The sequence below is a fragment of the Kalmanozyma brasiliensis genome (assembly GCF_000497045.1).
Source record: "Kalmanozyma brasiliensis GHG001 unplaced genomic scaffold PSEUBRA_SCAF2, whole genome shotgun sequence".
Classification (NCBI taxonomy): domain Eukaryota; kingdom Fungi; phylum Basidiomycota; class Ustilaginomycetes; order Ustilaginales; genus Kalmanozyma; species Kalmanozyma brasiliensis.
In genome coordinates, this window is record NW_015961959.1 from 14479 (window position 1) to 35516 (window position 21038).

Consider the following 21038-nt stretch of genomic DNA (forward strand, 5'->3'; position numbering starts at 1 on the left):
GCTAAGCGGAGTCTACAAGCCTCGTCGGTCAGGATCTCGAGATCGCTATTCCGATCTGACGTTTTCAATCTGCCCTGCAAGTACACACTGAATCACTGCGCGCTGCGCCTCGCTCAGGCCCCAGGCTTTGGAGGCTATACACGAGCACGAAGCTTCTATTGTCACATCGTCGGTCGCCCTCACGTACGACCCACTGTGATGCCTCGAGCCGCCATGTCTCGCTCGCAACAGCTGTGAGAGTCAAGGGCTGATTTGTCAGACTGCACTCGAGGAACGACTCGGAAGTCGGCCTTTCCTTGGCATGGCCCTGAGCTGCGAAAATTTCACGGAACGAGCCTCGGGTGGCTGTCAGGAGGGCAAATTTCAAATCATTCCTCCACCCTGAGGGATAGAGAGCAACACACCCTTCTCCAACCGCAACCCTTCCTTCGTCCATCCATCTTCCCCTCCGCACCTAGATCGTCGTCTCCTCAATCTCGGTCATCGAGCCCACATCGAATTCGCGATGAACCCATCCGATGTCGTGCGCGCTATCCGCGCCCAAGCCGCTTCCACCCAGGATGCCACTGCCAACAACCAGCAAGCCGTCGCTGGGCTCATGGCGTACAAGCTCCACCAACATCGCGACGAGATCCTTCGATCCATAAACGCAAATCCATCTGCACCGTCATCATCATCGTCGACACCGCCGCCCGGATGCCCCATGCATGCTAGTGGCAGCACATCAGCACCGCCACCGCCTTCCAAGCCCTCACCACCCAAGATGGTCGCCTCGTCCGGCGGCCAATGTCCCATCCCCCATGAAGACCGAGACAAGTATCTCGCCTCCAAATCCGGTCAACAGATTCCCACTGGATCCATGGCGCCATCGTCATCGTCATCGCCCGCAGCATCCTCCTCCTCCAAACCATGGTCGTCCACGCTCAACCCGCTCAACATGATGCCCAGCCTGGGCCAATCCGCCGCACCGGAGCAAAAGACGGACCTCTCCACCGAGCGAGTCGTCTCATCCATCCCGCGTTCGCGCTCATCCGCCGCACCCGGCGCCTCTCCCTACGACGCACCCTCCGCCTGCCCGGTCAAGCACGACGCCAGCAAACCCACCGAAGACCAGACCGAAAAGTGGGAGTACCCCTCCCCGCAGCAGTTCTACAACGCTCTCGTTCGCAAAGGCTGGGAAACGCCCGAGGAGCACGTAGAGACCATGGTGCTGGTGCACAACTTTCTCAACGAGCAGGCGTGGCTCGAGGTGCTCGAGTGGGAGAAGATGGCCGGTGCCGATTCGTCCCGGGCCGAATTGGCGCGGTTCCAGGGCAAACCAGGCACACTCACGCCTAAAGCGAGGGTGTTCGGTTGGTTGTCGACGCTCATGCCCAACACTTTCAGCTCCGAGCCGCCGTTCGACCGTCATGACTGGATCGTAAGAAGACCCGACCAGCAGGGCAAGGAGGTGCGTTACGTCATTGACTACTACAGCGTCCCCGATGACCCGGACAAGGACGAGCCCGAGTTTGTGCTGGATGTTCGACCAGCATTGGATTCCGTAGAGTCGCTCAGCGTGAGGTTGCAGAAGGGCTTTCAGGAGTGGAAAGAGGGACCTGGGTTCTTCAGCGCTTTCGCTGCGGAGAATCAGTCAAAGCCAGCTTCAGCGACGCCGAGTGCATAGATTGTTACGCTCCCCTGTAATATCAGTGTACTTCTGCGTTCTTCACCCCTCACTCGTCCATAAGCGTGTGCGTGAATGCCGTTTATCGTGTTGTGTCTATTGCTGGAGTGTAGAGGTGCAGAGAGGATCACTGTTGAGCCTGAGCGTCGGCTGACTTATCGTGCTGACCGTCTAGATACAGCCACGCCGCATAGTCGGCGATCAAACCGGAGACGACGATCCAGCCGAAGGTGGTGTTGGAGCAGAACTTGCGCCAACAGTCCCAGCGGTCGTCGAGCTGCACTGTTCGAATTTGCCAGGCCAGATGACTGGCAGCGCCAGCAAGAGCCACGCAGAAGAACGGGTGGTGGTGCGCCAACGTTTCCAAGATCGGGTACGACGAGGACAGTGTGTCCAGCATTGACGGCGAAAAGACGAGGTCGCCGACGGTGGAGCCTGGGGCGCGTTCCAGAAGTGCCTCTGCCGACGGTGCGATGGCAGGCGGGATGGCCTTCGAAGCGCTGTAGCCGAACAGCCCGATCGTACCCGCTGAAAAGGCCGACAGCACGGGCTTGGTCTTATCGCCAAACAGCAGCGCCGTCGACTTGACCCCGGCGTGGACGTCGTCCGTCTTATCTTGGTGCGCATAGATCGTGTCATACACCAGCGTCCAGAAGATCGATCCGGCGTAGAGGGGCAGCACCACAGCCCAATCGACCGCCCCTGCGACAGCAGACCATCCCAGCATGGCGCCCCAGTTGAATGCGAATCCGAGCACCAGTTGCGGCCAGTAGGTCACCCTCTTCATAAGCGGATACAGCACCACCACGCCCAACGAGCCCGCGCCGAGCACGATGCTGTACAGGTTGAGATTGACCAGCACGGCCAGTCCTGCACTGAGTTGGACGCCAAGGAAGCACAGAGCTTGGAACTGGGTGACATCGCCAGCCGCCAGCGGTCGCGTCTTGGTACGCTCCACCATGCGGTCCATCTTGACATCCCACATGTCGTTGATGGTGCATCCGGCGCCGCGCATGACGATGGCGCCGACACCAAAGAGCATCGTGTAGAAGAGCGGGGTGGTGTAGCTGAGTCCGAGGGTGTGCGAGGCGAGGACGATGGACCAGGCGCAGGGCCAGTAGAGCAACCAGGTTCCGATGGGCTTGTCGATGCGGCTCAGGGCGAGGTATGGCTGAATGCTGAATGGCTTTTTTGCTGTAGTCGTGCCCGCTGGTGCGGTGGTCGTCGAGTCGGTGGCAAGCTGAGAAGCCACGCTTTTGAGCGATTCGACCCCCTTTGTCGCCGACGAGTCGACATTGCTGCGACGCCTGGTGCTGCTGTAGTATCTGACGTTGGGGACGTTGTTTCGGCCCCCTCGGGAAACACTCGAGCGTGCCGATGTCGAGTAGTGACGACGTGGCTCACTTCCGTTGGCGTTCTTCTTCTTCGGCTTGAGCTTCGAATGGTCGTCCTGCACATTGTCTGGCTGTCCGTCTCCGTCCTTGTCCTCTGCCTCATGCGAGGCGCTCGCCTCACCCTGTCCTTTCCCGTCCGCATCTCCGTCCTCTTGCTCTTCGGCATCGCCCTTCTTGGAGCGGAAGCTGGCGGCCTCGTGCTTGCGTATGATCTTGAGCGCCTTCTTGTTCTGCTTTCCTGCTTTGGTCTCACCCTGGTCCCATTCCAGATCATAGTCCTCAGCGACCTTCTTGATGGTCTTGCGCAGATCCTTGACTTCCTCGATGAGCTCCTGGTATCGCTCGACGTTGAAACCCTTTTCGATGTAGAGCTTCTGCTGCCGCCTGGAGGTGGTCTCGTTGAGCACAGCACGATACGAGACCTCGCGGTTGTGGATGAGGAACCAAATGTAACCGCCCAGAATGGTGCCTAGACCAGTGAGGTAGGTGACAGGTTCCATGACGTCCCAGCCCAGCTCGGTGCAGAAGGTGAGGAAAGCGACGGATCCCCACCAAGCACTCAGAATGGCGACACCGGCAAAGGAGAGACGCTTTGTGCCCGAGTGCGCGATCTGGTCGCATTCTGCCTTGAGGTGAACGAGGTGTTCAATTTGTTCGGTCTTTGCGTAGAGACTGGCTCGCAGAAAGCGTGTGCGGTCTTCGAAGGATGGCACGGTGACGTAGACGTTGCGCTCGCCGATGCGGATGACAAAGGAGCCGATACGGGCGGCATCTCGGAGGAAGTCGCCGATGCCGGTAGCAGGTGACCAACGCTTACCATCAGCAGCGCGAGTGTGGAAGGAGATGGGTGGGTCACCAAGCGGGTCGAGAAAACCTTGACGAAGGAGCATGTCCCTCATTTCGATTTGCTCATCGGTGAGGTGTACGCGTTTGTCCTTGCGCTCCGGTGACGACCGTGGCCCCACTGGGATACTGACGGTGTCCTTGTCCTTGTCGTTAGAGTCTGAGGATTTTGGCTGCAATCGCTCCTTCTTTTCCAGATCCTTCTGATGCTGACTTGGCTCGGGACTTGGGCCCTCTGCACGGATGAGATTGGCAATGTAGCTGAGCGGCTGAGCGCTGTGGAGGAGAAAGACGACGCTGTGTGCTGGAGCATCTGCATCGTACTCGTCCGCCTCGATGTCTGAGGGCTCGCCATTCTCTGGACCGTGAAGATTGGCGTGAGATCGGTGGTTCACTTGTGACACAGGTGGACCTGGTGTCTCTGCGGCTTGCTCCCATGGAGCATCTGAGATGGCTTTGCGTTCGATCTCTTCGACCTGAGATCGCTGCTTGTCATTGTTACGTTCCGCTCTGGCTCTGGCCGATGAATGCTTGGATGACGGAGAGGATGGATCCGAGCTTGGTGGCTGCAGAGGCAGGGTGAGCTTGAAGAGGCTTGACTTTGTGAACGCGAGGTAGCCCTGGTCTTGCTCCTTTCCTAGCTTGATGGTGCTGTTATGCTGGCTGTTCTCATCCGCTGGTTCCGCCGAGCTCGGATAGGTGGTCTTGACTCCCGAGGGCGTGGTGGCATAGCCTCGAAAGCTTGATGGTGGGATGACGGCTCGTATTGACGACGGTTGCCGTGGGCTGAGGCTGCTGCGCAGTGAGAATGTTCTCGAAGCGACCCTGCAAGGCTGTGGTACCGAAGCAAGTTCCCTTGCACTGCCCGCAGCTCCAATGCAGCATATCGCATGATGACTGCGCGAGCTCGAGCCTGGTCGGATCAGCCGCACTGGAAAGGCCGACATTGTCGGGGATCAGCCGACCGCTCGGACCACAGCAGCGAGCCTTGTTCGGCGGGATGCGCACGGTCAGCGCTCAAGGGAGGATGCTGATCGTGGTCAACATGATAGCGGTGCTTGACTTGTCTGCACGAGTGACATTCGTAAGAGAAAGAGGAACAAAGCCATCATCGTCATCATCCTGCACAATAAGCAAGTCAGCTCGCCTGGTCCTAGCGTGAAACACACACTCAAAATCGGTGCTCGTCTGCGGTTTGGCTTTAACCAAGCGTCGGTGTAACAGACTGTCAAAATTCGGGCTGTCAACAGAGCTCAGGGTCCAAGCTCGGCAAAGCAACAGGTCACCCAGCTGCGAGAGTGACAAATGCGCAAGGCTGAATCATCCTCTCCTCCTCCCCTTCGCATCCTCGAGCTGCCTAATGTGATTGTGGCTGAATCATCTTGCTCGATGCTCGAGCGGTTTGGTGAAGCTTGAGGACCTCAATCAGCTGTCTCGGTCCGTGCGGGCTGCGCAATGCAGAACCCATCGCGGTGATGAGCATCGAGGCCTCGTCATATCGGACCGGAAGATCTTCGTCGCTGCAGTCTACCTCTGAGCCTCCCTGCACATCTATATAAGTGTCGGCGACTGAGTCTTGTGTTCATCCTCCATCAACACCGTCTCGAACCATCTCGCTCTCATCACGCACTCACCACCTACTCAAGACAATGTCAAACCAGGGCGGTACTCAATCTCCTCCTCTTCAGGGTCGCGAGAACGACCCTATGGGTCAGGTAAGCAGCAGCACGCAGTGTCGCAAATGACCCGAATTGTACTCTGACCTTCCACCGCATCGTTTCGATTCCCCTTACTAAGTCGGCGCCGGGCAAGTCTTCCAAAGCAGTGCCTGATGAGGAGCAGCGTGGAGGTGTCTTCGGCAGCGGCGAGAACAAGGGTGCCGAGAGCGGTGAGGCAGGCGACTCGAACAACAGCGGCAGTGGCAATCTCAGCGAGGTAAGTTTCAGCCATCTCCGTCATGCTCGCGCGTTGACGGCCGACTGACCGATCTGCCTTTCCTTTCGGCGCATCTACAGGCTGTCAGCAACGCAAAGCACGCCGACAAGAGCCAGCCTGGCAAGTAAATCGAGCGGCCAAAGCAAATTCTCTCTCAAATCGCCGTCCTAGCACCGCACAAAGTGATCATCAATCGCATCTCCATTGCATCAGCGACAGCTCAAGTGTCTTGGCGTGTCCGTCTGCGCGACGGTGTGGAAGGTGGGAGCTGCTGCCACGCCGGGTAGCCGTAGTGAGGAGCCGGTGCATAGCTCGGATGCTGGAGGTGAGACTGATAATACGGAGCGACACCGCTTGCGTGACCAGCCTCATGCGATGGTCCTCCAGCTGATGTGTGAGGGGGTGCGGAGGTGTGCGGTGGCCCTGAGTAATGCGCTTGTTGCGTGCCGTGGTCTACGGCCTGAGTTCGAGATCGCGACTTGATACGAAAGAAGGAGAGGAACGAGTTGGTCGCCCCCACCACGATCGAGAAGCAAATGAGCGTGAACAGCATGGTCTTCCAGCTGACCGAGTCGACAAACCCATTGAGAATGTCGGCAAAGGTTTCGGCTGTGACACGTGCTGTGCCGACCACTGCTGGGTCGCGTGCTGAACAACGCTCCCAGTTCCTGCATGCGTTAGCCAGAGCTGGTGCTTGCATGTCGGTGCCGCATCGGTTGGCCGTGTACGCCGCAGCGCAGGCTGTGATCTCGGACAGTGTATCTGCGCATTCAGAACATGATGAGCAAAGTCAGTATTCTGTATAAATTTGAAAGTGAGCCTTGAGGACCAAGACCTACCCATTTCGTACGATCGCACCTTCTCAGCGACATCCTTCTGCACCGTTCGAACAACATGATAGAGAAGATAGAGGAAAGTCGAGAGGATGCTGGCGTTAAAGATGAGCTGTGCATAGCCGAGCAAGAGCTCTGGCTTGTCCATATGATGCACCGACGAAGAAGAGGCAGCGAGTTCTTGTGGTACAGGAGACACTGCATTGGGAAGGATGTAGTTGACGGCGTACTTGGTGATGGACCCGATCCGACTTGGTGTACCTTTGCGTCGACTCGCCACGTCAACCTCGTCACCGTCATCTTCTCCCTCGGTGCTGTAGCTGCTCCCCTGGTCATCGTCATCGTCGGCGATATGGTTCGTGTAAGAGCCTCTGGAAGCGGGGACGAGGTCGCGACTCTGCAGATGTGCCAGACGCTTGCCCTTTCTACTGAGAATGCTGCGCTTGCGACGAACATGCTGCGTTGCTGCCTTGGCGGAATTGCTGCTCGCGAGGCCGTCAGCATTGCCCATCGAGTCGTCTGCCAGATCGTCGCTTTGATCGGTCACATGGTATCGAAGTCCGGACGCTTTATGCGATGGTGGTGTGAGGCTTGACATTTCGACGTCGGCCATGTCGATGTCTGCCGGTAGATGCGATGTGGACGCTTGTGCAGACCATGCTTGCGAATCGTCTCGGTCGAAGATGCTGGGCTGAGGTGGACCAGCTGGCGAGGTGTCCATCGGAGCCTCTGTGCCGCGTTGCCAAAGCATGGTCATGGCGTGCAACTTGGACTGCCCTGATGGTGTTGGTGATGCTCGAACGAGGAAGAAGGGGAGCAAACCTTGTTTGTGGCTTGATGAAGAGTGTTTCTTTCCGCCCAAAGTCGCGTTCAAAAGTGTTGGTCTCGCTGTCAATTCGGTCTAACAATATTGGAAATTCTCCACATGGCTCCGAGGCTCAGTTGGACCCTTGACGACCACCTTCTCGGACATCGTTCAAGCCATCAGCATCCTTGCACGTCACAATCTCGTGTACCGGATCCAATCGTTGGCTCAGCAGTGATGGCGTCGAGGTAGTCTTGAACAGCTCGAAGTCATCACGACGTCACAATCGGACGCTCCTCGCGGTCCTCGCCGCCGCTATGTCGCTCAAGCCGCTCACTCCCCCGCTGCGCTTCTCAACGGTTGCATTCGCATGCACAGACGAGCCGCAGCCATGGCAGACCATCGTTTCAGCTGACAGTGCGGACCCTCGCTCGCATCCGCACCATCACGAATCCGTCTACAGAGGAGCATATCCGAAGACGCGGAACCTCTACTTCCTCTCCCGCCTGCATCTTCGAACCGTCCTCAGTCTCACGCCTAGACCGCTCGACAACGATGAAGCTCTTCTGGCCTGGTCAACATCGTCTACGGGTTCAACCACCTCCTCTTCGGTAAGCTTGGCCGACAAAGTATCGAATGCCGGGATACAGCTGCTCCACGTGCGCTGCGAGAAGCCCAAGGACGAAAGTGGCGGTCTCACTCGCGAAGGTGCAGCTCGAGCGCTTTCGATACTGCTCGACCGGCGCAACCACCCGATATACGTCCACTGTCTAGATGGCGTCGAGGTCACAAGCACCCTCGTAGCCTGCATGCGCAAAGTGCAAGCCTGGTCCAATCCTGCCATCCTCGCCGAGCTCGGGCGGGCTCTGCGCGACTCGAACTCGTCCGAATGGGTAGAGGTCCCCTCGCACCTGTCGTCTTTCCTCAACAAGTTTGGTCAGCCAGATGGCATCCGACTGCCTCCGCGCAATCACATTCCAAGCTGGCTCTGGCCTTCGCCGAATCCTTTATCTGTGCTAGCAGATCCGTATGCGTGGGCAGGTCCTCCCAGTGCTAACGGTCACGAGCAAAACGGCGCCAGCTCGGGCGGATCTTCGACAGCCCCTTCGCATCCGACCCACCATTCACGGCGGGACAGACAGCTACCCATCCACCATCCGACCCTCAAGCTTCACTTCGACGTCGATCCGGATCTTCCGCCCGAGCCTGCTGCTGCCCCACCACCCATCTTGGCAGCCTCAACCGCCGCCTTGTCGGCACAACGCCCGTCAACGCCGTCCCGCTCACTACAACACTCGCGCACGTCTTCGTACAACAGCATCGCCAATGTGCGCTCGCCGCCGCACTCGCGTCCGGCCAGTCGCGCCGGTCGGCCGTCCCAACTTGCCTCCAGCAGATCAGCGTCTCAGGCGTCGGAGGACGACAGGGCGGGTTCCAGCTCAGCGAGGCGGTCGGAGAGCACAGCAAGGGACTTCTCATTACTAGGGCAAGGCGGAGATATGGCGACAAGCGCGGTCCCGTCGATCGCAGCATTCCTCGAGGACCAGCTGCAGGACCATTCCAGCGCACCCTTCTTCCACCACGGCGTCCACGAGTCGCCGACACGCCGGTCGCGGTTGATCATCGAGACTCTTCCTTCCTCACTCCCTGATCGTTCGAGTCCAACAAAAGCGCACGCTCCTCATGCGCCATCCGATGCCGACGAGGAGATCGACGTGAGCACGCCACGCGCGCGCCCCACCACCTCGAGCACCATCGGCATCACCGGCACCATCTTTCATCACGACGACGAGATCACCGATAGTGAGGATGCCTCGCCCGCGCGCAACCTGGGGTCTTCGCGCATCGTGGTGCCTCTAGAACAGCGAAGGCGGTTGCTGGACGAGGCGGATGGTGAGGCGACGCCGACTAGGACGAGCGCGATGCACAACGCCGTTCAGAGGATATCGCGGGACGAGAGGGAGTTGCAGGGACGTAGGCAGGAGAGCACGGTTAGCGTGGACAGCTTCGAGAGCTCCGAGGGCGCCGATCGAGGGCAAGACATGGTGCAGTCGCCCACGGCGTATGCTGACGACGAAGATTACGTCACGCAACGCCGGAAGGGTGGCTCGCAAAACGACTCAGATCAGGACGCAGACGAATCGCAAACAGATGGATCGCAATCGGAAGAGGAGGCGGAGGAAGAGGAAGAGGAAGAGGAAGAGGAAGAAGACGAGGACGAGGAAGAGGAGGAAGAAGAGGAGGACGACGAGGACGAGGATGAAGATGACCTCGCACTGGAAGCTTTGGATCTGGAAGGTTACTAACAGGCTGCGTTCACAGGCTGCACTCACTGACAAATCTCATATCACAATCACAATCACTATCACATGCAGGCCAAAGGGAACGTGCTTCATCGTCCTCGATTGACTGATCTACGACGTGCTTTCCTCCTCAGCACCCTCATTCGCACCGCCAGCCACGCCCTTTTTCTTACCCAAAATCAACTTCTTCGGCTTGGCCTCACTCCCACTGCTCCCACTCGGGGCCATCGGCACGCCTCCGGGTCCTCCGCCGCCAAACATAGCTTTCCACGTCGCATGGTCCCTCCTCTGCCTAACGCGCTCAGCCTCAAGCACGCCGCCAGTCTTGCGGAGCACCTTCTTGTCGACAAACCCGGCGAGCTCTTCGCTGAAGTCGTCATTCGTCTTGCTTGCAGCTAGGTCCTTTTGGCGCTGTCGTTCGACGGCTTGCAGTGCGCGCAGACGCTTCTCGTGGTTCACTGCTTGAGATTTGACCTCCATCATGACGGTCGACAGTCCTTCGTGACCCTCTTCGGGAAGTGGAGGGATGTATTTCCCTCCCTTTCCAGAGCCACCACGCAGCTTGACCACCTGCTGGATGTTGCTGAACACCTCCTTGAGGGCGGACAGATCGTCGCGCAGATCCGAGAGAAGCCCCTCTTCGTGGTTGAGGAACTCTTGCTCGTCGACGATGTTCTGCAGCTCCGACTCCCACGTCTTTTTCCAGCTCGGCTTGACCGTCTGCACGTACCCCTCAAGCTCGAGCAGGCCGTTGGTGGCGCGGTCGACGTCTTCGACGATCTGCTTAACCAGGATCGGGCGCGGCTTGACTCCGCGCTGAATCACGTCCACACGAAGGTCATCCACAGTATCCTGCAGGTCTTCGATGAGCGTCAGCAGGTCTTGCGATTGCGTGTCGAGGCGTGCTTTGCCCGCGACGATAAAGTTACGCTCGGCGGCCACCTTTGTCGAGGCAATTGCGCGGACTGCACCAGCCTGCTCGCGGACCGTCGAGAGGATCGACTTGACGTCGCCCTCGAAGTCGGTCTGCAGCTGACGAGTAACAGCAAACTCGCGGCGAAGGTTTTGCAATTCGTCGAACTGCACTTTGAGCTCGCGGGCGATGCGCGATCCTGCCAATGCGGACGATGTCGACGACAGGCCGGCTGCTGCTTGCGCTGAGTCTCCATCCTGTGCCAAAGACCCTTCGCCTGCGCCTCTCGAAAGGCGAGCGCTATTACGATTGATCTCTGCCACACGCTGACCGGCCGCTTGAAATTGTGAATCGCTGATCCTGGTCGGCGTTGTGTGGGGCGGCAAGAGCGTGTCGGTCTGCACCGTCGACATGCGACGGGCATCGCGGTCGCGCTCGGCAAGCGCCGCTTTGAGCTCGCGCAATTCTCGTGAAATATTTCCGAGTGACAGGTCGAGATGCTGCTTGACCTGGTCGAGCGGTTCAATGTTGAGCGTGAGCAAGCTTCCTTCTTGAACGTCGCTGAGATCCTCGAGCTCGTAGGTAACACCACTGGCAGGGTCCTTGACGTAGATGGTGGGAAAGTCTTCCATGCCAGGCGAGTAAGCGAATCGATCGATGAACAGCATGCGCAGTCTCGCAACGCTGATGCCGCGGGTCATCAGATTGGAAGCGTCCAGTTCTATGGCAGCTTTGCGAGTCTGACGACCGAGTTGCAGAAAAATATTGATTGAGTCGGTCGCGGAGCTCGAGCGGGCACGCGGCGTGGCGAGGAGGGCAGTGTCGTTGCTAGAGCCGGGGGCGGCCTGGGGACTGCTGTCGCTTGCGTGCACTGCATCCCCCGACTCGGATGGTGGGCTCTGCACATCGACAAAAGGGAGTGAGTCGGTGGAACTCGCTGCCTGCGAGGTGACGCGCTTGCCAGATGAGGCGGGTGCAAGTCGGTCTGTCGCTTCCTTTGAAGCTGGACTCGCAGCCGTAGCAGATGGTGACTCCTGCGAAGCTTCCCTCCTCTTCTCTGGCGAAGGTGTGCGGATATCGGGAGGGAAAGTAGAAGTGACAGGCGTGTTCACTTCTTGAATCGATTCGAATTTGCTGTCGACCGTGGCGGCACTCCTGGAGCGAGGCAGCGGCCGCGATCCGCTCAAACTGCCGCTGCTGCTAGAAGAACCAAAGTAGTCGGCGGTTCTCGCAAATGTCGAAGGACTCGTGAGACCCTCCAACGCTGGACTGGAATCTGGTAGCGGGGGTCGAACAACGCGACGTGCTCCGCTGCCCCTTCGTTCGGCAGGCTTGCGCTCAGCAAGAGGACTTCCAGCCGCGCTACCGCCGGACGAAAAGATGCCCATTCCCATGCCTTGGCCATAGCCCTGCCCAACACCCATCTTGTTGAACGTGTAGGCGCTGAAGCGCTTGCTTGCGCGTCGCTCCAAAGCATCTCGATTCTTGAGCGCCTTCATGCTCGGGTCGTGCTCCGAAATGTCGGGCCTGTCGATGGAGGACTTTGGCGTATGTCGAGGTGAACGCACACTCATGCGCTGCGGTGTCAAGGCGGTGAGCGGACCAGGCTGGCCGGTGTTGCGCTCCTCTTCTTCTTCATCGTCTTCTTCCTTTGATGCTGCCACGCCGGGGTCGACGAGGGAGTACTGCTCAACATTGGCCAGGCGAGGCGTCGCTTGAGCCGTCTCGTCTTGCTCGGTTTCGGAAGACTCGAATGGAATCTGAGGCAGAGCGGGCGACGGGGACTCGCTGACTCCTCTTCCTGTCGAGGGGCCGCTTACCGCGCGTGTGATGCGGCTGGGTGGGCGTGAAATGCTAGTTCGGCCGACAGCAGCATTCGCTGCCGCCACGGCTTGTGAATCGGAATCGTCGCTGGCTGTCTGCGTGGGCAGAGCGGTGTTCGCCGAGCTAGCACGCTTGAGAGCATCAGGTCGCTGCGATGGCGAGGCATGTCCAGTTTGCTGCTCGCTGGGAGCTTGAGCTGCACCCTCGCTGAAGCCTTGACGGGAAGCGCGTGGGCCGAGCACACGATGTGATTGGATTTGCTGCTGCTGCTGAGACGTTGGAGTCGATGGTGCGGGCGGCTCGGGCAATATGCTGGACCGTCTCTTCTCTTTCGCGGCACGTTGCTGAACAAGGAATTGCTTGTATTCTGCTTGCTTCATCTTGAGCCCCTGCAAGAGGTTGATGATGATCTCGCGGATCCGAGGCAGATGCACTTCGAGAACAGCGGGTGCAGCATCTTCCGATAGGCAGCGCTCGAGACAGTCTCGCAGGTCGTCTGGCACCGAGTTGAGATCACTCATGTCGATACCGTACGAGCTGAAGGCAAGTTTGGCCGAGTTGAAGTCGTTGCCAAGCCGGACATAGATGTCCGAGACGTCTTCTTCGCTACGCTGGCCTACAGACCACTTTGTGAGCGATTCAAGCAGCATCTTTGTCGCTACCAGTAGCCGCGTCACGGAAGACTCCATGTGGCTCGACGAGTACTTTGCTGGTGAGTCTGGCGCAATGCTGGAGGCTGCAGCTGGTGCTGGAGTGGAAACTGCTGAAGACTGGCTAGTCTGACGCTCTCTACGGTCTCTGTCCCGCTCGACCTGCCTCTGCCTTTCTCGTGCACGCATCTCCTCGGGAAGCTGGGCTGGTGTTCGTGAGTACTGACTGCCGCCTCCAGGACTGTTGTAGCCCGGCCCCGACGTCGAGCCTCCACTGTCCTGACGTGTCATGTAAGAACTGCTATGCCCGCTCGATTCGTTGGATGGAGATATGGAGCCCTCCTGCGCATATACATGTTGAGGATGGCGAATGCGCTCTGCTGTGACGTGCTGAGTCGAATTGGAAAGGCGGTGATTGCTGCGCTCGCTGGAGGCCTTCCGGCTGTTCATGAGGTTGGAGAACATGACGACGACGACGTTGTTGACCAGACCGGATCGCGCGACGGGTCGAGGGTGGTGTCGTTTTCGCCGCCTTGCTCGGGGTTTGCGCCGCGATCGACGGATCAAGCTGATGCTTGACTGCGCTTCTCGGCGAGAATCGATGGTTGATTCAGGCTGAGTCGCTTATAAGCTGTCGGAGGCATTGGCCTCTTTGTGATGCTGGTCGAGATGTGCTTTCGTGGTCCAAGCCCAGCCTGTCTCGGTTGCGTCACCCCGATCCACCCGATCTGACCATTTCCTGGTCAATTTAAGGGTTCGCATTTTTGGAGTGAATTTAGAGCTGCGAAATGACGCTTTTTTCCATGATTTTCGAGGCAAAGGCTGGCTCAGCCGGCGTTATTCGCGGTCTTGAAACTTTTATAGTCCCAAGAAGAAAGTTGTTGCTCGCCATATCCTCACCATCAAACCATCACTCATACCTGATCGCCATCATGCCAGCAACAATAACACCACCGCCAGAGCTCGAGGTGCTCACATTTCTCTCAGATTCCAATGCCCAGGTGCGACAAGTAGCGCTCAGCAACATCGTCGGCTTCAGTTCAAAGGACAGTCCCCAACGCTCCCTCCTCATATCCAAGCACAAGAACCGAGATGGGTCCCCACTGCTTGGCCGCGATGGCAAGGAAGTCGACACCGTCGAAGACCTCAAGAGGCTGTGCCAAGATCAGCCTATCACTGCTCATGACGCCTTCAGCGCACTCATCAACATCTCCGACAGTCTCGTCCTAGCACGCAAGATCGGCGACAAGACCTTCCTCGAGTTCCTCGTCCGGTACATTGCCGACCCCGTCTCGCTGCTTGCCGACCTCGCATGCATGCTATTGTCTAATCTCACAAAGCTTGAATCAATCTGCGCCATCCTGCTCGACCTCCAAGTGCAGGCTCGTCCCTTCTACAGCTTCATGGCCTCAGAGGAGATGGAGGGAGCCCTGAATGGCATGGACGTCGAGCCGAACGATCCAGAGTACGCGGCCAAGAAGGCAAAGGCGGACGAGTATGCCAAGAAAGTAGCGGAACAGGCTAAGAAGATGGACGAGAAGGTGCCAGCCATGGCTAGGTTGCTGGATGCTTTCGAGGAGGGTGCGACAGTTGCATCACAGGGAAGCGACCTCGAAGCGATGAAGCAGCGCGCTAAGGACGCTGCCACCAAAGCAGAAGCGGACAAGGACAAGGACAAGGAACCAGAAAAGGTGGAGCGAGGACTTGACGGTCGACCACGCATCAAGCGCAAGACCAACTGCAACTTCCTCGCCAGCGTCTTTGCCAACGCCACGGTTCTGCCAAGAGGCAGGGACTGGTTCGTCACGCCTCTGTCTGCATCTTCTTCAGCAACTTCAGCGACAGCACAAGCAGCCCTCGCCCGCGGTGTCGATGCACAAGGCTCGATCCCGGCAGCGACAGAATACCCGGTCGCCCGTGTCATGGCCTTTACCGAGCATCCCAACCTCATTCGCAGGGGAGGCGTCATCAGCACACTCAAGAACGTTCTTTTCGTCAAGTCGGCACATAAGCTTCTCGTCGCGCCACCACCGCCTCGTGACGGCGAAGACGAGATGCTCGCAGGCGCTCTTCGTGCCACCACCCGCCCGCCATCCTCCGTCGACATCCTGCCATACCTCTTGCTGCCGCTGTGCGATGGCAAGGAGCTCGCCGATGTGGATCTCGAGGACCAGGAGGACCTGCCAGAAGAATGTCAGATGCTGCCAGAGGACAAGAAGCGCGAACGGGATCCAGCACTTCGACTCATGCTCGTCGAATCTCTTCTCCTGCTTTGTACCAACCTCTACGGACGTCAGTGCTTGCGTGCACGAGGCGCCTACGTCGTTGTCAGGTCAGCGCACCTGGTCGAGTCGGACGAGAAGATCGCAGAGTCGGTGCTCAGGCTGGTCAATATTCTCAAGCGAGACGAGTCGGCGGCCACAGCCAAGGACCTCGAGGCCGAAGGAGGTGCGAACGAGGAGGACGTCGGCGCCGAAGTACCGGAGGAAGGGGACAGCGACGACGAAGATATGCAGATTGAGGAGCTATGAGTAAATTACATGATGCTTGAGAAAATGCTATGACGATTGAAAGCGTTCGATGAGTCTGAGACATTTGCCGTTAGGAGCGACACCTTGCTCGTACCAGATGTAGTTGACGACGTCCCATTGCTGATGGCGGATGGCGAGCTCGAGCCAGGACTGGTCCAGCTTGAGCAGCTCGGGATCAGAAATCCAATAACCTGGTAGCGGGATCTCTGTGACGGCCAGGGCACGTCGAAGCTCATCATCGGGCCGTGCTCCGCTTACGAGCAGATCCAAGAAATCGCGGGATCCGTTGCGGATGGCTATTCTGGCGGCGAACCCATCTTTGCGATTTACATCCGCTTTGAAGACGAGCAGAAGACTTGCGAGAGCAAAAGCGCGACGTTGCGCCGCCATGGCCATACCAAATCCATCGTGCGACGATGCATCTGCGCCGTGAACGTGAAGCAAGAAAAGGAGCGTGTGGAGATCCTCTGCGCTCGGCACAGGTCCTACCTTGGCTTTGAGGTGCTCGCCCTGCGGCTCAGTGTCGAGCCTCCAGTATGCGTTAGCCAACATCCTTATCAGCTTCGACATCCAGATTGGGAATCTTGCGTCCTCCTCCGCCTGATCCCTTGCGATAGACGAAGATTGATCGCAGCGCTTCCTTTTCTTGCTCGGTCGAGACCCGCTCGCCGACTCTGCTGTGTCGTTGGCTACGTCCATGAAGTCGTCTTTGTAGCCAAAGTGGTCGATGTGGCGGAAGATCCTCTTGGGCAATTGGGGTCTGATCGCCAGCACTTCGGCTACAGCATGTTTGTAATCGAATCCCGCTCTGATGGGATCGTCCGTCTCCGATCGATTCAGTGGAGGGAAGCGTGGGAGATTGTCACGCGACGGTAGTGCCAAGTCGAGATCAGTGATCTGCGTCAGCCATCCCTCGGCGCGATCCACCACTTGCTCCAACATCGGCACGGTGGCGATGCCAAACTCGGCAGCAAAGGTGAGCACATCCAGATGGTGCGTACTGATCAGAGACAGATTGCAATCTGTCGGCTTGAACGGAGTGCCGTCGCGGTCGAATGTGGCCAGGCGACTGGCGAGGCTAGCACAATCTCTGTGCTTGCGTTGGCGGCATGGTTCTGATGCCGCGACGGCAATAAAGTGGTCAATCCAGCGTCCGAGAATGTAGTCGGCTTTGTCAATGGTGGCTGCGCTGCTGCAGACTTGGCGAAAGAACCGACTGGTGACTGGGAATGCGGAAGAGCGGGAATAGACCAAGATCCGGTGAATGATCTCGATGGGAAGATTTTTGATCCCAACAGGCCTTCGCTCTTCCGAACTGATGAGAAGCGGTTGCGCCCCACCTCGGCCTGCACTCATACGGGATGAATGCTGGCAGACCGAGTTGCTGCTTGAGGTGGTTGGTAGAAGACTAGCCTCAGAACGGCGTTGGTCAAAGTTTGCTGTTCCTGGTCAACCTTGACGTGCAGGCCAGGGTCTTCCAAAAATTTAAGGCTCAGCCTCCACATCTCTCGTAGATCTGGCAAGATCGCCCGATCTTTTCAAAAGAAAAAGAAAAAGAAAAGAAATCCGCGAAAAAATCGAATGAATTTATTCACGATCACGGATTCACCATCCATCCAGATCCATCCGGGAGGCTTATACACCATCTCTGGATGCAAAAACATAGTTGCTTTCCGTAGAAAGCGTCTCTTCTGAGCGTTGTAGAGCCATCCATCTGCTGGGGCACTGCTAATCTTCTCTGTATCGTTTATTTTTAGATCATATGTCAAGCCCCTTTCGGGGCCGACAAACGATGGTTCCGGTCGAAGAGGATGTCAAGCAAGTTTGGGTGTGCGCGGTTTAGCAAGGTGCCGTGAAGATAATTGGGCGAAAAGGATCATGTCGAACGAGCCGGAGAGCAAGCGGCAGCACGGCGGAGTATGGTGAAGAGCCTAACATACTTGTGCTGCCTTCTCGATGTCGCTCTGACGACTTTGCTGGTCTTGGGCAAGACCATTAGTGCCTCGCTCTAACAAGACTTCAGCGGTGAAGAATTTGCTGGCGTTGAAACATGGCGTTGGTGATCCGGGAACTTTGATTTGCATACCATGCCAGTCGACCTCGCTTGCTTGCTTGCGTGCACCCGCAGCCACAAACAAGACTGTCTGATATTCATGTCGGCATCATGTTCAGCTGACAGGATCTGCGCTAATGCACACAGGGGATCAGATGAGGTTCAAGCGTCCCAGCATTCGAAGACACAGCACAGCTTGACGGCAGCGCTTGACTCGAAGGGCAAGAATCTTGTACGACCCTACGGCTCTCGGCAACCGAGCAGATCCGGTCACCGTGTGAAATTGTGTGACTGGCAGCCTGCAGAATTTCAAACTGTGCAGCGCGGCGGTGAGTTGGTTAGTCGCCCTTTTCACGTTCAGCCCAGTCACATCCGCGCGGGCCGTCGAGACCAACACGCTTCCTTCCCTCTCTCCGCTCCGCTAGCATTGTTCGCTCGCCCTCCTTCTCCGCACTCAGCACCCTCTCTCTCCGCAGTTCGCTTGTCGCTAGCCGGTACAGTGCCGTCCCCCCCCCGCATCCCCGTTTGGTCCTCCGCCCTTCTTCCAAACAGGTCACAGCTAGCCCACACACCAACCGACCACCACTTTCGCAACCAATACAACGCTCTCTCGCCCTCGAGCTTCTTCGGGACGATCGTATTGATGTTGTTGAGCAGACAACGAAAGGGTCTCGAGGTAAGTCAGCCGCTATACTGTGTTTCCGCGACTGTTCATCGCTGACACCTTCTCAACCATCCTCGCCTCCAGCTTCTTTCCCGCGCTTCGTCCTCGCAAACCATCCTGCAACGCGTCGCTGCTCCTCGATCCTTGCACACATCCTCACCAGCCATGTTCGCTCTCACTCCTTGGCGCGGCACGCCAGGCACACAGCCAAAAACTTTCAGTCAGCAGAGGAATCTTCCCCGTCTGCCTGTACCCACTCTCGAGCAGACCTTCGACAAGTACCTCAAGTCGCTCTCGCCTTTCCTTCACCAGCTCGAAGAGCAGGGCAAGCTCGAGGGCAGCACAGCCGAAAAGGAGATCGCGAAACGCAAGCAGTGGGTGCAGGACTTCCTCGCAAAGGGCGCTCTCGGTCCAAAACTCCAGCAAAGGTTGGTCGACGTCGACCGCACCACCGATAACAACTGGCTCGATGACCGATGGTGGCTTCAGAAGGCCTACCACGAGTGGCGCGTGCCCCTCATGATCAACAGCAACTGGTGGCTCATGTTCACCCACGACCAGAACATGCCCACCGAGACTGGCCAGCACAAAGGTCACGACGCTTACCCCATCACTGGTCTCGGCTCCCAGAACTGGAACGACGCTGCCTGGGGCATTCGACGTGCCGCTTGGCTCGCATCGCGCTTCCTGCAGTTCAAGGTTCGACTGGACAAGTGAGTAATGCAGCCCGTGCAATCTAGGATGTCGTTTACCAGACGAACCGCTGACAGCCTCTCCTACTTCTCTGTCCCCTTTCTGACCTTTCTCTTTTCCTTGCACCGGGATAGCGAGGACATCATGCCTGACTCTTCCCGTGCCGGTCCGTTCTGCATGCACCAGTACACTCGGTGAGTTACCGAGCAGCGCGCTGACCTCGTCCCCTTTCCCTTTCCTCTTTACTCTCGAACACGCTCACTGACCATCAGCTCGCTGGTTCAATCGTCCCGCCCGCAGACTGTTCGGCATCACACGCATCCCTGCGCTTCCCCACGACTGGAACACTGCGACACCACACCCGGCCACCGCACGACACATCACCGTGATTGTGCGCGACAACTACTACGAGCTCGAGGTCATGCGAAAGGACGGCACCTTGCTCGGCGTTGATTCGATCGAGAAGGCCTTCTGGGACATTGTCGCTGACGCACAGAAGGGCGATGGTGCTGGCGTCGGTGTGCTCAGCTCCGACAACCGCGACACGTGGACCAAGGTAAGTCCTTCTCCTTGCAGAATGGCAATCGTCTCTATGACGCCCTACTGACCACTACTCGAATCCCTCATGCCTCTCCTCACAGACCCGCGAGCACCTCCTCAGCGTGTCACCCGTCAATCGCAAGAGCATCAACTCGGTCGAAGACAGTCTCCTCTGCGTTTCGCTCGACTCCAGCGTCTTGGCTCTCTCGGCGGATCACCCTGCGGTTGCTCACGCGTGCACCCCGCAATGGGTCGATGCGCTGGCACGCAACGTCAGCGGTGCTGGACGAGGCGGACACAATCGATGGTTCGACAAGGCGCTCACCATCGTTGTGGAGCCCAACGGACGTGCAGGTATCATGGGCGAGCACTCGCCCTGTGACGCGCTCATTCCCAGTATCCTCTGCGACTATGCCGCTGCCGAGCCATGCCCTCCTCCTGGGTCTAGCGTGCCCGCCGAGGTGAGCTCGCCCAACGAGTCGGCCGGCTGGAAGAAGCTCGAGTGGGCCATTGACGACTCGACCAAGCAGTCGATCCAGCAGTCCGAGGCAGCCGCTCTGCAGGCGGCTCAGGAGTCGGACATCCGCACGCTCTGGTACGACGAGTATGGAGCTGATTGGATCAAGAAGGTGGGCAAGCACAGTCCCGATGCGTACCTGCAGATGGCGCTTCAGCTGGCCTATGCCAAGTCGCACGGTTACCAGGTGTCGACCTACGAGACGGCTTCAACTCGACTCTTCAAGCACGGTCGCACGGATGTGATCCGCTCGTTCAGCGACGAGGCGTACCAATTCGTCCGCGGTGTGCGCGAAGGCAAGGACGCCAAGACGCTCTACGCCCTGCTCACTGCCGCCACCAAATCGCACAACACCCAGACCCGCGAGAGCTCGACCGGCAAGGGTATCGACCGCCACATGACCGGTCTCCGCCTCCTTCTTCGCGCAGAAGACGGTGAGACACCCGCCATCTTCAGCGACCCACTCTTTGGCGAATCCCAGTCGTGGCGTCTCAGCACGAGCGGTCTCAGCGCTGGCGACCGCTTCGCAGGCACAGGCTTCGGTACTGGCTATCCCACCGAGTCGTACGGCATCAACTATCTCGCCGGCGCCCAATTGCTCAAGTTCGGCATCGAGTCCAAGAACGGCGCTACGACCGGATTCGCAAAGTCGCTGGTAGAGGCGCTGCGTGACATGCGCAAGATCTGCGAGCAAGGTGGACCCCCGCCTGGCGCTACGGAGGCTCCCAAGCTTTGATGCAAGTATGTCAACAGCCTTCGAGTAATAGAATGAAAATGTGACATTGAGCTTCTGACGAATTCGAGAGCGATGGCTGTGTGAGGCTGAATGCGCGACGCTACTGGATGCTGAGACGACGACGCACCGAGTTACCCG

The 21038-nt window shown here is 58.1% G+C and overlaps 9 protein-coding genes across 9 annotated transcripts; 5 read left to right on the forward strand and 4 right to left on the reverse strand.

Annotated features, from left to right (window-relative positions):
- Nucleotides 1-505: 505 nt before the first annotated feature.
- On the forward strand, nt 506-1666 carry PSEUBRA_002499 (Cytochrome c/c1 hem-lyase; the record flags this gene model as incomplete). Its single annotated transcript, XM_016436924.1, has 1 exon — nt 506-1666. One exon carries the CDS (start codon nt 506-508, stop codon nt 1664-1666), a length of 1161 nt encoding a protein of 386 aa, XP_016292418.1.
- Nucleotides 1667-1793: 127 nt separating this feature from the next.
- Nucleotides 1794-4850, reverse strand: PSEUBRA_002500 (uncharacterized protein; the record flags this gene model as incomplete). The annotated part of the gene is made up of 1 exon (XM_059464974.1): nt 1794-4850. The coding sequence occupies one exon, from the start codon at nt 4848-4850 to the stop codon at nt 1794-1796; it is 3057 nt and encodes a 1018-aa protein (XP_059320678.1).
- Nucleotides 4851-5552: 702 nt separating this feature from the next.
- PSEUBRA_002501 (uncharacterized protein) lies at nt 5553-5966 on the forward strand (the record flags this gene model as incomplete). Its single annotated transcript, XM_016436926.1, has 3 exons — nt 5553-5618; nt 5701-5838; nt 5919-5966. The coding sequence occupies 3 exons, from the start codon at nt 5553-5555 to the stop codon at nt 5964-5966; spliced, it is 252 nt and encodes an 83-aa protein (XP_016292420.1).
- Nucleotides 5967-6058: 92 nt separating this feature from the next.
- On the reverse strand, nt 6059-7428 carry PSEUBRA_002502 (Brl1/Brr6 domain protein; the record flags this gene model as incomplete). Its single annotated transcript, XM_016436937.1, has 2 exons — nt 6059-6600; nt 6678-7428. The coding sequence occupies 2 exons, from the start codon at nt 7426-7428 to the stop codon at nt 6059-6061; spliced, it is 1293 nt and encodes a 430-aa protein (XP_016292421.1).
- Nucleotides 7429-7793: 365 nt separating this feature from the next.
- PSEUBRA_002503 (Protein-tyrosine phosphatase, SIW14-like protein) lies at nt 7794-9782 on the forward strand (the record flags this gene model as incomplete). Its single annotated transcript, XM_016436932.2, has 1 exon — nt 7794-9782. One exon carries the CDS (start codon nt 7794-7796, stop codon nt 9780-9782), a length of 1989 nt encoding a protein of 662 aa, XP_016292422.2.
- A 108-nt stretch (nt 9783-9890) lies between these two features.
- Nucleotides 9891-13457, reverse strand: PSEUBRA_002504 (Actin interacting protein 3, C-terminal; the record flags this gene model as incomplete). Its single annotated transcript, XM_059464854.1, has 1 exon — nt 9891-13457. The coding sequence occupies one exon, from the start codon at nt 13455-13457 to the stop codon at nt 9891-9893; it is 3567 nt and encodes a 1188-aa protein (XP_059320679.1).
- A 641-nt stretch (nt 13458-14098) lies between these two features.
- On the forward strand, nt 14099-15697 carry PSEUBRA_002505 (uncharacterized protein; the record flags this gene model as incomplete). The annotated part of the gene is made up of 1 exon (XM_016436921.1): nt 14099-15697. One exon carries the CDS (start codon nt 14099-14101, stop codon nt 15695-15697), a length of 1599 nt encoding a protein of 532 aa, XP_016292424.1.
- Nucleotides 15698-15724: 27 nt separating this feature from the next.
- Nucleotides 15725-17053, reverse strand: PSEUBRA_002506 (Ankyrin repeat-containing domain protein; the record flags this gene model as incomplete). The annotated part of the gene is made up of 1 exon (XM_059464858.1): nt 15725-17053. One exon carries the CDS (start codon nt 17051-17053, stop codon nt 15725-15727), a length of 1329 nt encoding a protein of 442 aa, XP_059321278.1.
- Nucleotides 17054-18393: 1340 nt separating this feature from the next.
- On the forward strand, nt 18394-20900 carry PSEUBRA_002507 (Acyltransferase ChoActase/COT/CPT; the record flags this gene model as incomplete). Its single annotated transcript, XM_016436933.2, has 5 exons — nt 18394-18426; nt 18499-19127; nt 19242-19301; nt 19408-19663; nt 19749-20900. The coding sequence occupies 5 exons, from the start codon at nt 18394-18396 to the stop codon at nt 20898-20900; spliced, it is 2130 nt and encodes a 709-aa protein (XP_016292425.2).
- Between the last annotated feature and the right edge of the window lie 138 nt (nt 20901-21038).